The sequence below is a fragment of the Periplaneta americana genome, chromosome 1, assembly GCF_040183065.1.
Source record: "Periplaneta americana isolate PAMFEO1 chromosome 1, P.americana_PAMFEO1_priV1, whole genome shotgun sequence".
Classification (NCBI taxonomy): Eukaryota; Metazoa; Arthropoda; class Insecta; order Blattodea; family Blattidae; genus Periplaneta; species Periplaneta americana.
Window position 1 is genome coordinate 83,325,402 of NC_091117.1, and position 13,586 is coordinate 83,338,987.

General features: G+C 35.5%; 1 protein-coding gene across 1 annotated transcript in view; it reads right to left on the reverse strand.

Moving 5' to 3' along the window:
* The window catches only part of LOC138697508 (UNC93-like protein), a 51,839-nt gene that overhangs the window by 17,618 nt on the left and 20,635 nt on the right, over positions 1–13,586 (reverse strand). The window contains exons 3-4 of the mRNA XM_069822812.1: positions 4,630–4,916; positions 1,994–2,201 (exon numbers count right to left, since the gene is read on the reverse strand). Coding sequence (XP_069678913.1) covers positions 1,994–2,201; positions 4,630–4,916 — 495 coding nt within the window. The remainder of the gene's footprint in view (positions 1–1,993; positions 2,202–4,629; positions 4,917–13,586) is intronic.

Below are 13,586 nucleotides of genomic sequence, written 5' to 3' on the forward strand. Positions count from 1 at the left end.
TATTCCAATGGATACCATTCCATTGTGGAATCCTGGGAAACAAGAATGCGGATGCTTTAGCAAAGAAGGACAGCACTGCTACTTACAGACCTGTTACTAAATCTACGTATTACTCTGTGAAAAGATTTATTAAATCTACATACTTAGCATAGGCGGAATTATGGGGGAGTATGGGGGACACACTTCCCCCCAAACTTGTCTGAACTTTTTTTTTATATTAACGTTAGAAAATAATGAATTCAAAAGATCTTTCTTGCTTTTGTTTATGCTTAAGTTTTTGTGCTTAAGTTAATGAATTAATGTCTTCAGATCATGTGTCTGGACTATAATATTTATTTTAAATTTCTGAATGTATAAAAATGTCTATACCTAATTTGAGGAATGGAAGCACTGCAATGTTTCTTTTGTAACAGTGTATACTCATGTATTAGGAATCTGCAGGTGTTCAGGCCGCCACTTAGAGAAATATAAATAACATACTGCACAACAATGCAGAAAAAAGAAAAGTGATCCCAGTATAATGTGTAAACTTAAAGACAAGATTAAATAAAATAATTAGAGTTTACATTTCATATGATATCTTCAAGAAGGTAAACGTCACATAAAAAAGTTTCTGTTAGCACTGTTACGTAGTTTTATTGATGTATGCATGTGTTTCTGTACGAGAGAGAAAAAGAGGGAGATTGTTTTAGGTTGTGGCAGGCCCTATTATAATTTGTAGTATTCCTACAGTTAAAGCCCTATACAACTCGGTCTGAAACATCACGGATGTGGATGTAACATTGTAAGAAACATACCCTCGAAAATACCTTTATTAAATAATCATATTCCGATATACTGTACCAAGGCCAAGATATAATGGGAGGAGATATTCCCCATAACCCTGTTACATGGGGGTTCTATGGTTTTGCTTTGCCTCCCCCCCCCCCCCCAAGGAAACGGTTCTCTCTCCGCCTTCTCTCCGCCTATGATACTTAGACTTCAACAAAAAAAAAAAAAAAAAAAAAAATCGATAACACAATCTCAAGGGAAAAAATGGAACTCTCTGCATTATAATCCACAATTAATTTCCGATTTACCATGCAAATCGTCTGTAGCTGCATTTAGATTGGCAACAGACTGTTTGGCCAAGCACCTGCATAGAATTGGAATATATCAATCCCCTAACTGCCCATTGTGCAATTCAAATTAAGAAATGGATTCGAAACACCTCAAAATCTGTGCTTCAGTGGCTGACCATGACAATATCTTTAAAAAATATTGGAGTGCAAGAGGTCAAATGACTTTATTGTCAAACGCCTGCCATTAGAAAACAACAACAACATATTCTCAATTACATGCACTGTTCAACGTCTAGAAATTGTAACATTTTTTTCTCCATATAAATAAATGCAAATTCAAATTAATGGTAAATTGATGTACTGTAGGTATCTTGAATGAACGATTCCTAAATTTCCTAACAAATTATGAGCTATAAACCTAATATAAAACGGTAGTAATTATAAAGACTGTAATTGAGGACTGGTGTGTAATAAGTATCAGGAAAGGAAGAAGGGGAAAAGAAGGAAATTGAAAGAGTAATTACACAAGGTAGGCCTATAGTATTCTGAGGATATTCCACTGTGTAGTTATAATTTATATATATACATATTGATTACACAACTTTTAACACTGTATCACTTCGGAATATGTATGATAAGAACTTTCTTGTGTTAAACTCAACTCAACACACTAGAACAATATGAAATATACAGACACACGAAAACACACCCCAACGATATTCTCAACACACAACTCAATTTCAAAACAACTCAATTTGACTCTACACTACGAACGCACCCTCACAGGAAACAAAAGGCGCCAAGACCAACAACGACCAGTTCTGAAGATTACCCAAAATAAGTCGAAACATGTTAACAAGGTACGTTAAAATTTAACACAAAGTTCTTATCATACATATTCCAAATATAATTTATAGTTAGATTTATCTCACCTCTTCAGTGAATCGACTCCAAATGCAACGATGAGACAAGCGAGAACCATGCAGCCAAAATAGATAAGTACCAGGGTCCATACTTTATCGTCTGGAGGTCTCTCAAGATTAGGGTTAGCCATGAGTTCACTCCCAGGACAGAAATTAACGCCGCACACCTCTATTACATTAATTGTTGCATTTGCATTCGGCCTTCCAACAGATAACACTGAAACAAAAAGCGAAAAACGTTTTAAAATTCCTTTTCAGAACGAAAAGTTACATTTGTCTGGATCAAATTTCTGCACTTTTAAAGGACAAAACTAAAATTCTTTCATTCATTTATTATCATAATACACTGCTCTCTTAAATTTACTGAGCATGTTGGAAATTAAATTAATGGCTTTCCCAAAACACGCTATGAAATGTTTCATATAAACGCAGTTTACGTTCGGGCGTGGGTTTGATTTCCGCTTGGGCTGAGTAGCTGGTTGGGTTTTTTCCGGGATTTTCCCCAACAGTGAGACAAATGTCAAGTAATCTATGGCGAATCCTCGACCTCATCTCGCTATCACCAATCCTATTGACGTTAAATAACCTAGTAGCTAAGAAAAAGGGGCTCATTGCATTTTTTCCAGATATTAAGATATCATGAGGCCTTCCATTTGAGCAAGGCAAACTAGAAAGAAGGAGCTCCTTGTGAGAAATAAATCGCATCTGAACTCTTCCCATACAGGTGAAGAAAATATTTATAACACTGATTAAAAAGCTCTTTCCTAAAATTTAGAAAATGTTAATGAATCCCTTTTTCCCATGTACCCTTCAATACATTCAACTCTGGATGTAGTGAACTCGGCTATAGTGAACCTAAATCGTTGGTCTCGACCTGCATACATTATAAAGTACATTAATATTTCCGTTTATAGTGAACTCTCACTTCGGTTATAGTGAACCTAAAACTAAAACTTTCCCAAGAAAATGTAATTTTAAAATGGCCAAAATGGTAATTTAGGAAACCCTTTCTCCTATAAACTTTCAAGAATATGTTCAGAACAAAATCTCAAACCTTCTACTCGTTATGTGCATTGGAAGACAAAGGATTTGTTCACCTTCCTGGACAGCTTGAAACATGTTAAAGAGAATAGTGTATCAGTGAGGAAGAAAGGAAGGATTAGTTCTGACTCCTTTAAAAGAGGTTATTCGAAGAATAGGAAGAGGAAGTGTTTTCTTTTGTAACAGAGAGTAGAGTGATGACCAAAGGGTAAATACAAAAAGGATTACAATATAATTGTCTCAACCCTCCTGCCCGCATCTTTGTAAAAGTGAACCCAGGGAAATTCCAAGACCGAGTACACAGTAAGCATACCTCTAGTGGGAAGAGGTGCGAAATCAGTCAGTGCCTGCTACCTACATGGCCAGATTAGATTCAAGTTTCGAACTGTGAAAATTCAGAATGTCGAAGCGTAAAGTGTTTAAGTTGGAAGATAAAGTGAACATTATTACTGATATTGAACGTGGTCTATCCCAAGCTGACATTAATACTGTATGTATAGCAACGTCAGTAATATAAAACCACACACTTCGGTTTTAGTGAACCTCGGATATAGTGAACAAAATATGCTGTCCGCAGAGGTTCACTATAACCGAAGTTGACTGTATATATATATATATATATATACAGTCAACAATGATGAAATGAGCTTAAAGTGATTGAAATTTTCAGATTTCATATTATGGGAGTTGGTAAGATAATTGTCTCCCATGAGCAAAAACTTGGCAAAAATGACGGAAACTGATCACTCTTCAGACACTAAGTCCCACCTCGAAATAGCTCGGGAATCATCGTGTGTGCGTGCGTTTTACATAGAGCAGTGGTCGTCAGCACTCGCTGAAATGCGTAAAGGATAAGCAGAGCAACGAGTTGTGCCCCGTCGTGCAGCAGAAAGAGAGGTAGAGAGCATACCCACCAGCAGCTATGAGTGCACCATGGTGCAGTGTCTTCTCCGTGGGTAGCCCCAGTGTGTTCTCTGCTGATAACCGCTGACATAGAGAGATTCGAAGTCCAGTCTTTGTAACGAAAAGAAAGAGCTCTATTGCTAGGCCATAAAGGCCTCACAGGGAATATGTCATTTCGTGACATAAAGATAAGATGCTGCTACGACTTGACTTCATCCTTGGACCTCGATGCTTAATATTTACCCATGTGTATCGCATGATAACCGAAATGACACTTAGACAAATTCACGCTTCAGGAGAGCGACCATTTTCCGTGTCAAAAGGTGTACATGCATACAAAAAATGAGAATTCAGTTGTTAGCATATTTTAAATATATGAATTACTCCCAGTGATTAGTCACTATGATTTCTCCAGAGGCGTATACTGGTTAAAGGGTTTGGGCTACCGCTGACCCTATTATTACACAAAATATATCTAACAATTACTTTAATTTTAATTACTATGGTAAAACTAATAATACAAAATTATTACATAATGTTATATTATAAATTTTTTCTTTTGTAATTTCCTTGGGCTACCGCTGGTAGCCCCGGTAGCCCGCAAAATACGCCCCTGGATTTCTCTATATTATAATCTAAAAAAGGTTTCTGTTTTTACAGTCCAGTTACACTGTAGCTACTTTATTTGTAAAATTTCATACCTGTGGAAGAAATGAGGTTTCCCCAAACTTCAGAGAGCTCATAGATCATGAAGAAGATGCCAAAGAATCTTGCAAGTATTGTCTCAACTGAAACACCTTTTATTTTAGAGAAAATTTCTGCCACCACATTGAGATATATACATTTGGCACACCATAGTGGCCCTGCCCCCATGCCATCAAGTAATGCTGCTGGAATCAGTGTATAGAATCGTGCATACACTTGAACTAGAATATATGGCATGTAGCAAATAAATGATACTGACATGGTCCATTTGCATCCCAACCATCTGTAAAAGATTGAAAATATATTTATTAAAAACTGAAAACATATTTCTTAAAAACTGTTTTAATTCGTGAAGAAAAATCTGAAGTTTTCAACCATGCTTTGAGACTTACTGACGTTTCGAAACTTTTCGTAGGTACTTACAAGTCCCATCATCAGGGTCGATTCTTAGCAGAATAAACAAACAAATATCCTGCTATGAAAAACTGAAGATATTGAATCTCGATGCATGGTTGAAAACCAAAATTCTTCATAATCAATGTCTATAAAAACCTGAAATCTTAATTTTGTAACACTTGTTTTATTTGGCAGCAATTATATTGTTTAATAGTTTAATTATTAAACTATTATAATCGTAAAATAATCTCTCTAGATTGTTATGTGACAAGAGAAATGATCGAGTTTCTATTTCGATTGTAAGTGTCATGGTTCTTTCACCTCCCATAAAACTTACTGAAAAATACATCATGCCATTATAAATTGTGTCACATTACTAAATATACATTTGCGATACCATCATTTAGATTATTACTCAAAGAATTATATTTAAAAAAAAAAAACACAAAGTATCATATTCATAGTCAAAATGAACTCCGTAATCTACTGATGAACTTCGTTTTTCTTCTTACCCTAATGAATAAATAAAATTGCTTAATAGTCTCTTTTTCATTCACTCTATATGATAGGTAATTAATTTACATTTCAGAGGACACTGAGACAAAATTAAATTATAGGTCTATTTATTTCTTCTGAACACAAATAGTATAGCTCCTACTGCTACGTAACTTAAAAAGACAAAATATGATTTTCAGTCATAAGATATGATATAATTGCATGAAAAATTCATCCTTCATATATAGAACTTCTTTTCGAGGGAGGGGTGACAACTGTGGAAACAAAATTCCTTACATAATAATTATAAAATACAATAAGACTGTTCAAACCATTATGCAAGCTATCTGAACTAGTTCGAAGACATTTTAAACTGAACTTTTTAAAAATATAAAGTAATAAATTGCTAAATTTAACATTAAGATACACACCAATTAAAGAGATATGTTGCCAGAAGATTGCTTCTTCATAGCAACGTTTAATGTTAATTCTACTGTATCATTTTGATCTCACAATGGGGAACATTTTGTGATAACTTACAAATGATATCCATTAGCATATTTGAAAAAAAAAATGGACTTGAAGCAAAACGCTAAACACAATTCTAATTATTTTTAATCTTTCTTATTACCAGAATTTATTTTTAGGAAAATTTAAGAAAGTGGGAAAGTGGTTACGGTACATTCCTCATAATTGTCTATTTCAATAGCAGTTGAATTTTCGGGGGGGGGGGGGTAGAGCTCATGGTAACTAAATAAGGAGTGGTAACTGGATGCCACTCGACTGGAAACAACATTTTTATAATAATTAATTATAAAAAGTTTTTTTTTCTATTGTACAGAGAAGGGACCTGAAGGCTTACACTATAGCCTGAGGCATAAGAAGGTTTACAGCCTTTAATGTAAGGGGAGTTAATTTCCAGAAATAGACTCTATTTTAAATTACCGGTATATCTCCTAAATTTGAAATAGTCGGAAGCATATATGCTAATAGTAATATTGTATATTATCAAGCATAATATAATACCGGTAATCAAACAATTGCAACGAGTGGTACATCATATATCATGAATGGATGATTGTAGATTTCCGAAGAAAAGCAATTTCAGAAAGAAATACCCGTATGAAGAATAGGACAAGTTGGGAAGGTAACATCCAAAGAGATTGCAGAAAATTAATCTTGACAGAATAGAGAAAACGGGTTGCAAGGATAAGTGTTCATAGCCTCTCCTATCCAATTCCCATTCTCACCTGCTCATGGTACAACCTGCTTTTACAAACAAGGTTCTGGAGAATAAGTCATGGCAGTATAACCATTTCATCGCATATGGAGGAAATGCCGTATTGAAGCCCTATTTGCACTGACCTATTATGGCGTACAAAATTGTCCCATCTGGCAGACATAGAAAATGGTTGGTGGAATATTCACATTCCTCCTGGCTAGGTCGAATGGTAGGTGCGCCCCCTCCCCCAGTCACATTGTGAGTGGGTGATATAACCGCCAAAGTATAAAAATTGGTGCCTACTACAAAACGGTTATAATACAGCTCAAAATGATGAAGCTTCTCAATGGGAAATTGTCTGGACATAAAGTAGCTGCTTGATCGGATGTTCAAGAGGAGCCAACATTGAAAATTTTACAATAGAATTCAGGAGGCATGTCCCAAACTAAGAAGACAGAGATGGCAAAAACCTTGTCAGCAGAGAACATCGATGTATTTATTATTGTTGAAGCAAATATTAATAAAGACAGTATGCAATACTTTCGATTCAGAAGTTACCAGATGTATCTGCTACCAAAATCTAGGCAAATCACCAGTGGCATCTTAGTAGGAGTAAAAAACATCACTAATGAATGTTCCAATCTGAAAGTAATGAATGAGACTGATACCTACATGTGAAATAATCTACTTACATATATGGAAAGAGAAAGAACATTTCAAGATATATGGGATATATAACTCTCCTCATAATATACCAAACTTTCAGAACCTTGATACACCACAAAAGTCTATTCTGGTAGGAGACTTTAATGCACATGTCACAGAAGTCAGATATAAAGATGTAAATGGTGCTGGAAAGGAAATAAGGGATTTTCTATCGTCGAGTAACATGGAATAGGTATATTAATCTATCATCCTGAGGACACACCTACATATCTTCACTACGATGAAAATTCTACCAATCCAGACCTAAATGGTAATAATGTTAATGCACTCACAGAAAGAGTTAAAACAACGAGTTACTTCAAGAATAACAAAAGTACTGATTGCAGTGTAGCATTTGTTACTTTGAAAGAACTAGTTTTGAAATAATCATCCAACACTTTCAATGTTAAAGTTGATATGATTGAGGCATTATGAGCTCTCATGTTGAATTACTCTGAATTTACACCTGCTGTGTTGAAATGTGTCTCGGTTCCTTGTGCATCTGTTGAATAAATTTATGTATAAAACCCTTTTTATCATTATTTTGACTCCTAAAGTGTAATATAGGTTTTTTTTTTACGTAAAAACCTCTTTCCAATTCTGTAGTGCTTGGGAAAAGTGACATAAGTCAGTTTCCACAAACCTTTTTTGATAATTTATTGACAACTTACACTGGTTTATGTCGATTTGATTTTTTTTTCTGTATGAATTATTATAATGGGAGAAATACTTATGTATTTTTTTCCAAGCGAGCAGATGTTCTGTAAGTTGTCACTAAATTATCAAAAAAGGTTTGTGGAAACTGACTTGTGTCACTTTTCCCGACCGCTGCAGAATTTATACCAAATTATTGCGATCATCTTACAACTAAATAGCGATAAAACGCGATATGTCTTATCACGATCTTTTTCGAAGTTAATACGGAATTCTGTGGTCTCTAGCCCATCATGTAAGTTACTTGTCACACTTGATAATGTGTTGTAAAATAACCAATTAAAAAAAGTTACTCATAGACTGCAACACAAAGCAAGTAAATAGGGAACAACTAAGGCACAGTAGTTGAACAGATACAATCCATGCCACTTTCTATTGTACACAGTGGAGGGACTCTAGAACACAGTTAACCTGAAACCACTTGCTTCTCTCCCATTGGGCAACAAGTTTCGCTCCGTGGCCATGTTTAGTTTCTATGTTCTGTACAATGTGAAAGTAAATATGTTTGAAAATATATCATATATATTAATACTTTTCTTGTAAATAATTACAGAAGATATTGAAGTATTCTTGTAAGAAAAAAACTTGAAATTATACCACTTTATGTGTACATTACGTATTAGAAAAAAGGTCGAAGAAACTGACTTTTCCACATCTTGATCTGTTTATACTAGTGTCTCGTTTTCAATATATATTAATCTAGACAATGCGATGTTAAGTGAATGTGTGTATTTTTTTTTTCCATTTAAATAATTTAAGCCAATGTTGTAGGAAATTGCAATCTTAAAGAAGAGAAGCTTAGTATCATTTTCCAGAATGCATTATATAATACAAACTTAAACAATTAATCTGTTTTCCCCATTGTTCCTATCATTGTCAACAATATCTCCATGGAAGCGAGAAGAAAGTTTACATGGTGACAAAATTAAACCAAAATTAATGTTTCATTATTTTCACTGCATTCGTGTTGAGAACAAGGGTGTTAATTATATCTTGTGGTTAAATAAAATTATTCGATTATTCTTTGGAAATACTGTTCAAAGAAACCAAAAGAATTGTTCATATCCAGCTAATTACATTATGAGGATAGAAGAATCAATACCGATAATGATGTAGGGTACATAAAATATGTCGTCTTGGATATAACAGTTCCATCATTCACATGAAAATTTAACAGAAACACTGAAGTTTAAAACTAAAGTAGCATCATTGACGAGAAAGAAATTTCCAGCGAAATTAACTACTAGAAGGTATGTAGTAACTTATTTCTTTCTTTCTATGACGATAGATCTCGACTAATCAAGCACAGCCATATGCAGTGAAATTTTGAACTTACTACAGTATTAATTATTCTAAGCACTGCTAGTTCACTAGTATCTTCAAGTATATTTTATCAGCATCTAATATTCTCATTATCATTAGCTATAAATTTATTATAGCCTATACAGTGGATTATTAAAAAAATGGCTGAGAGCTCCAGTAATGGTGGAAAAGAGAACGTTTTGAACTTGACCTGCTTATCCTGTTCATGTCTGGTATACTGTATGTGGTGTTGGTGATTGTAGAAAGTTAGGGAAAGAAACAACCACTCTTCTGGGTGGGAGCGACTTTGATAGTCCATAACTTAGAGTTGTGTACCTGTAGTAAAGTTCTTCAGCAATGTCCCTAATTTCTGCCGTAATATTCTCCTGCAGTTTCTCTATAGTGTGAGGATTATTCCTATAAACTTTATTTTTTAGAGTTCCCCACAAATGAAAGTCACACACGGTAAGATCAGAATTCTTTGTTTCAACTTAGGAATTTTAGCATTTAGCAATCCCATTGTTCTTAATTTATTAACAAGAAGCCTAAAGTTTCTGTACCTGGAATTAGGGCACCAAGGAATTTCACCTGAAATTGTCTACATGATTCGGTTTTTACATATGTGTCGTACATAAAAGCTCTTTGTTCAAGCGTGATCTTTTCAGTTGGCATTGCAATAGATTAATTTGCTTAATTGCCAAGCTAATTAACTGATAAATCACACACACGCTCAATTTTAAAACACTTCTGTAAAACACTTACATTGCCTGATGAAGTATAGACCACACCTGTGGAGTAACGGTTAGCACATCTGGTCGCGAAACCAGGTGGCCCGAGTTCGATTCCCAGTTGGAGCAAGTTACCTGGTTGAGGTTTTTTCCGGGGTTTTCCCTCAACCCAATATGGGCAAATCCTAGTAACTTTCGGTGCTGGACCCCAGACTCACTTCACCGGCTTTACCACCTTCATCCCATTCAGATGCTAAATAACCTAAGCTGTTGATAAAGCGTCGTAAAATAACCTTACTTACTTACAAATGGCTTTTAAGGAACCCGAAGGTTCATTGCCGCCCTCACATAAGCCCGCCATCGGTCCCTATCCTGTGCAAGATTAATCCAGTTAACCTACTAAAATAAAAAAATAAAATATCACCGAAAGAGACTGAATTTAAGAACCTTACACTGCACAATCAAGCAAATAACTGAAAGGGACACGTGTATGGTGCTGTGGCCTTCAACGTGCTTCCTTGTTGCAGACAACTAATCCCAGTAGGTACCGCTGTGATGAATGCATACACTGCTTCAGCCCAAGGCCGAGCTAACTGCTCTGTATTATCAGGCAGTAGACCTACATCTCATTTGATGATATGTGTCAGAGGAAGAAAAATTGTTTTTATACACCTGAAGTCTGTTTAGTGTAATATGCAGCTAGTCAACGATGTATGCAATGGAGGGGGAACGGAACTGACCAACCTACCCCATATCTCCTGACCTAGTTGCCTCCTAAGTGGTGCCTTGTTGGTATCACTTGTGAGGTTCATACCTGTCTTCAGACAGTTGACTAAACAACAACAACAATATATGTAATATACTGTGTAAATAAATATATCTCGTAAAACAAAAGAAAAAATAAGAGATTTACCCACAAACAAGAGAAAAAATCTATTTACCAATATAAAACAAAATGTTACATACAGCGAGAAAACCCAACAATACATGACGCGGTTTTCTAAAGTAAGAAGAGAGAGAAGAGAAAGAGAGAACTTGCCAATACAGCCGAACATAGCCGAAAGCAACTGAGACTAGTGGTACTATACTTGTCAGCGTGAGTAGAATTTCTCCAAATTCGTCTTCTCTCGCTGCTTTTAGTTAGGTTTAAACATTCCACTAATCAGCTATCTATTTTTAGTAGGTTATTTTACGATGCTATATCAACATCTCAGGTTATTTAGCGTCTGAAATGAAGGTGATAATGCCAGAGTCCTGAGTCCAGCATCAATAGTTACTCAGCATTTGCTCATATCAGGTTGGGGAAAAACCCTGGAAAAAAACATCAACCAGGTAACTTGCCCTGACCGGGATTCGAACCCAGGTCATCTGGTTTCGCGGCCAGACGCGCTAACCATTACTCAACATGGCTATCTTATTGGTTGAACTGCTGTTGTCATGGTTACCAGGGAGAACAGTCATATAGTTGCCTCCGCTGTCGTCTCGCATAGACACTGCAGGCCACTTGGTGTTGATAGTATGGGTTACAGCACTATGGTATGAATTATCTGTACTATCTATAGCAAGCGGGCATCACCAACTGGATGTGGTCAGCTAGATGTAGCTTACATCTTAGTCGTAGTGAATAGTAAAATTAATATAAAAAGAAAAATGTCTGTCATTTGCTATAACTTGTCTACAATCTTAATTCAGCTGGAATTAATACTGTCACATTGTATTCCGGTAAAATATTAGATGAAGCATGGCCTCCCTTGCCTCCCATGAAAATCCACTGCTGGTTTCAACTGCTGCCAGTTGTGCTACTGGCTTATGTCATGGGCTCACAAGGGATTTGAAAAACATTACCTTGGACAGCAAATCATCATTAACACTAATCATTATTAGGCCTACATTAAAGATAAAAATAATTACACAGCTCCATTGAAAAGCATTCACCAGCCTCAAAGATGACGTTGGAAATAATGACCCCCGATGCTCACACATTTTTGACATTGTAAAGGAAATTCCATGTTATCCAGATAGAGTGAACTTCTTGAGGTACTGTGCTATATTTTCCTGCCCCTGTTCAGAGTATTGTATTGTATTGTATTTTATTGCGTCCTAAGGATCATACAAGATGATATTGGGTACGTCAAAGAAAATTAAAAACTAGGATTAATTCTAAAACTACTATATGGTATACTAACATATAGCTACCAATAACAACATTATAGAGAGTGTAAACGATATAAACTACCAAAAAAATGCTGACATTAGAGCATAACTAACTGAAGAAAAAAAAATAATTGATTAACTAGTGGACTTACTTGTGTTATAATTAACACGAGTAAGTCCACTAGTTAATCAATTAATTATATTAAAGTGTTAAAAGTAGTGTACGCAAGATTCGAAATGGATTATGAAGAAAAACGTTCAAATAATGTTTTTCTGTAACTGTCAAGGTTTCCCAAGAAAAAAATGTGCTTTGTGAGTGTAACATTTTTGAAAATTAGAATAGGCAGTTTTTGTCCGATACGTATGCCAAAGGAGCCGTTTGTTACTCTATTGTGTAGATTGTTGGTATGTGTTGGGCGCAAGGTCATTGACAATGGAATTCATGTTTAGTCTAAATGTAAACAAATAATTAGACTACTATCAATCTTAAAAACATGGTAGGGCCTATTTTACAAATTGAAAATAAAATTATAAGAAATCATTAAATTTCACTAGGCATTTTATTCAGTAGACCAATATGTACTGTTTTAATACAATTTTGGCAGTTTATATTGTTTACACTCTGTATACACATTCCTCAACACACTAATCTTGACCAGTGATATTGGACACGTCAATTTTGTTTTTTTAGTTGGTTATTTAACGACGATGTATCAACTAGTAGGTTATTTAGCGTCGATGGGATTGGTGATAGCGAGATGATATTTGGCGAGATGAGGCCGAGGATTCGCCAGAGATTACCTTGTATTCACATTACGGTTGGGGAAAACCTCGGAAAAAACCCAACCAGGTAATCAGCCCAAGCGGGGATCGAACCCGCGCCCGAACGCAACTTCAGACCGGCAGGCAAGCGCCTTAACCGACTGAGCCACGCCGGTGGCTGGACACATCAATAGCCCATGTATTACAACTAAAACAAAATGGGATTCTTTCATACGTACTTCTATTTTCAAATGTTTCGTTTGTTCCGTAATTTAAATCCCCATATGACTTGCACTGTGTTTTAGTACCGGTACTGTAGATATTTCTGTCCTACACGACTGAAGATTATTTTTCTGGAATTTGTCCTAAACACTTTGTTTTAATAATTCACCAGAAGTAAAAACTACAAGAGCTTATGTCTAGGGATCGAGTTGGCAACAGATGTTTGGTTATGTATTATTCTGACATGAAAGAT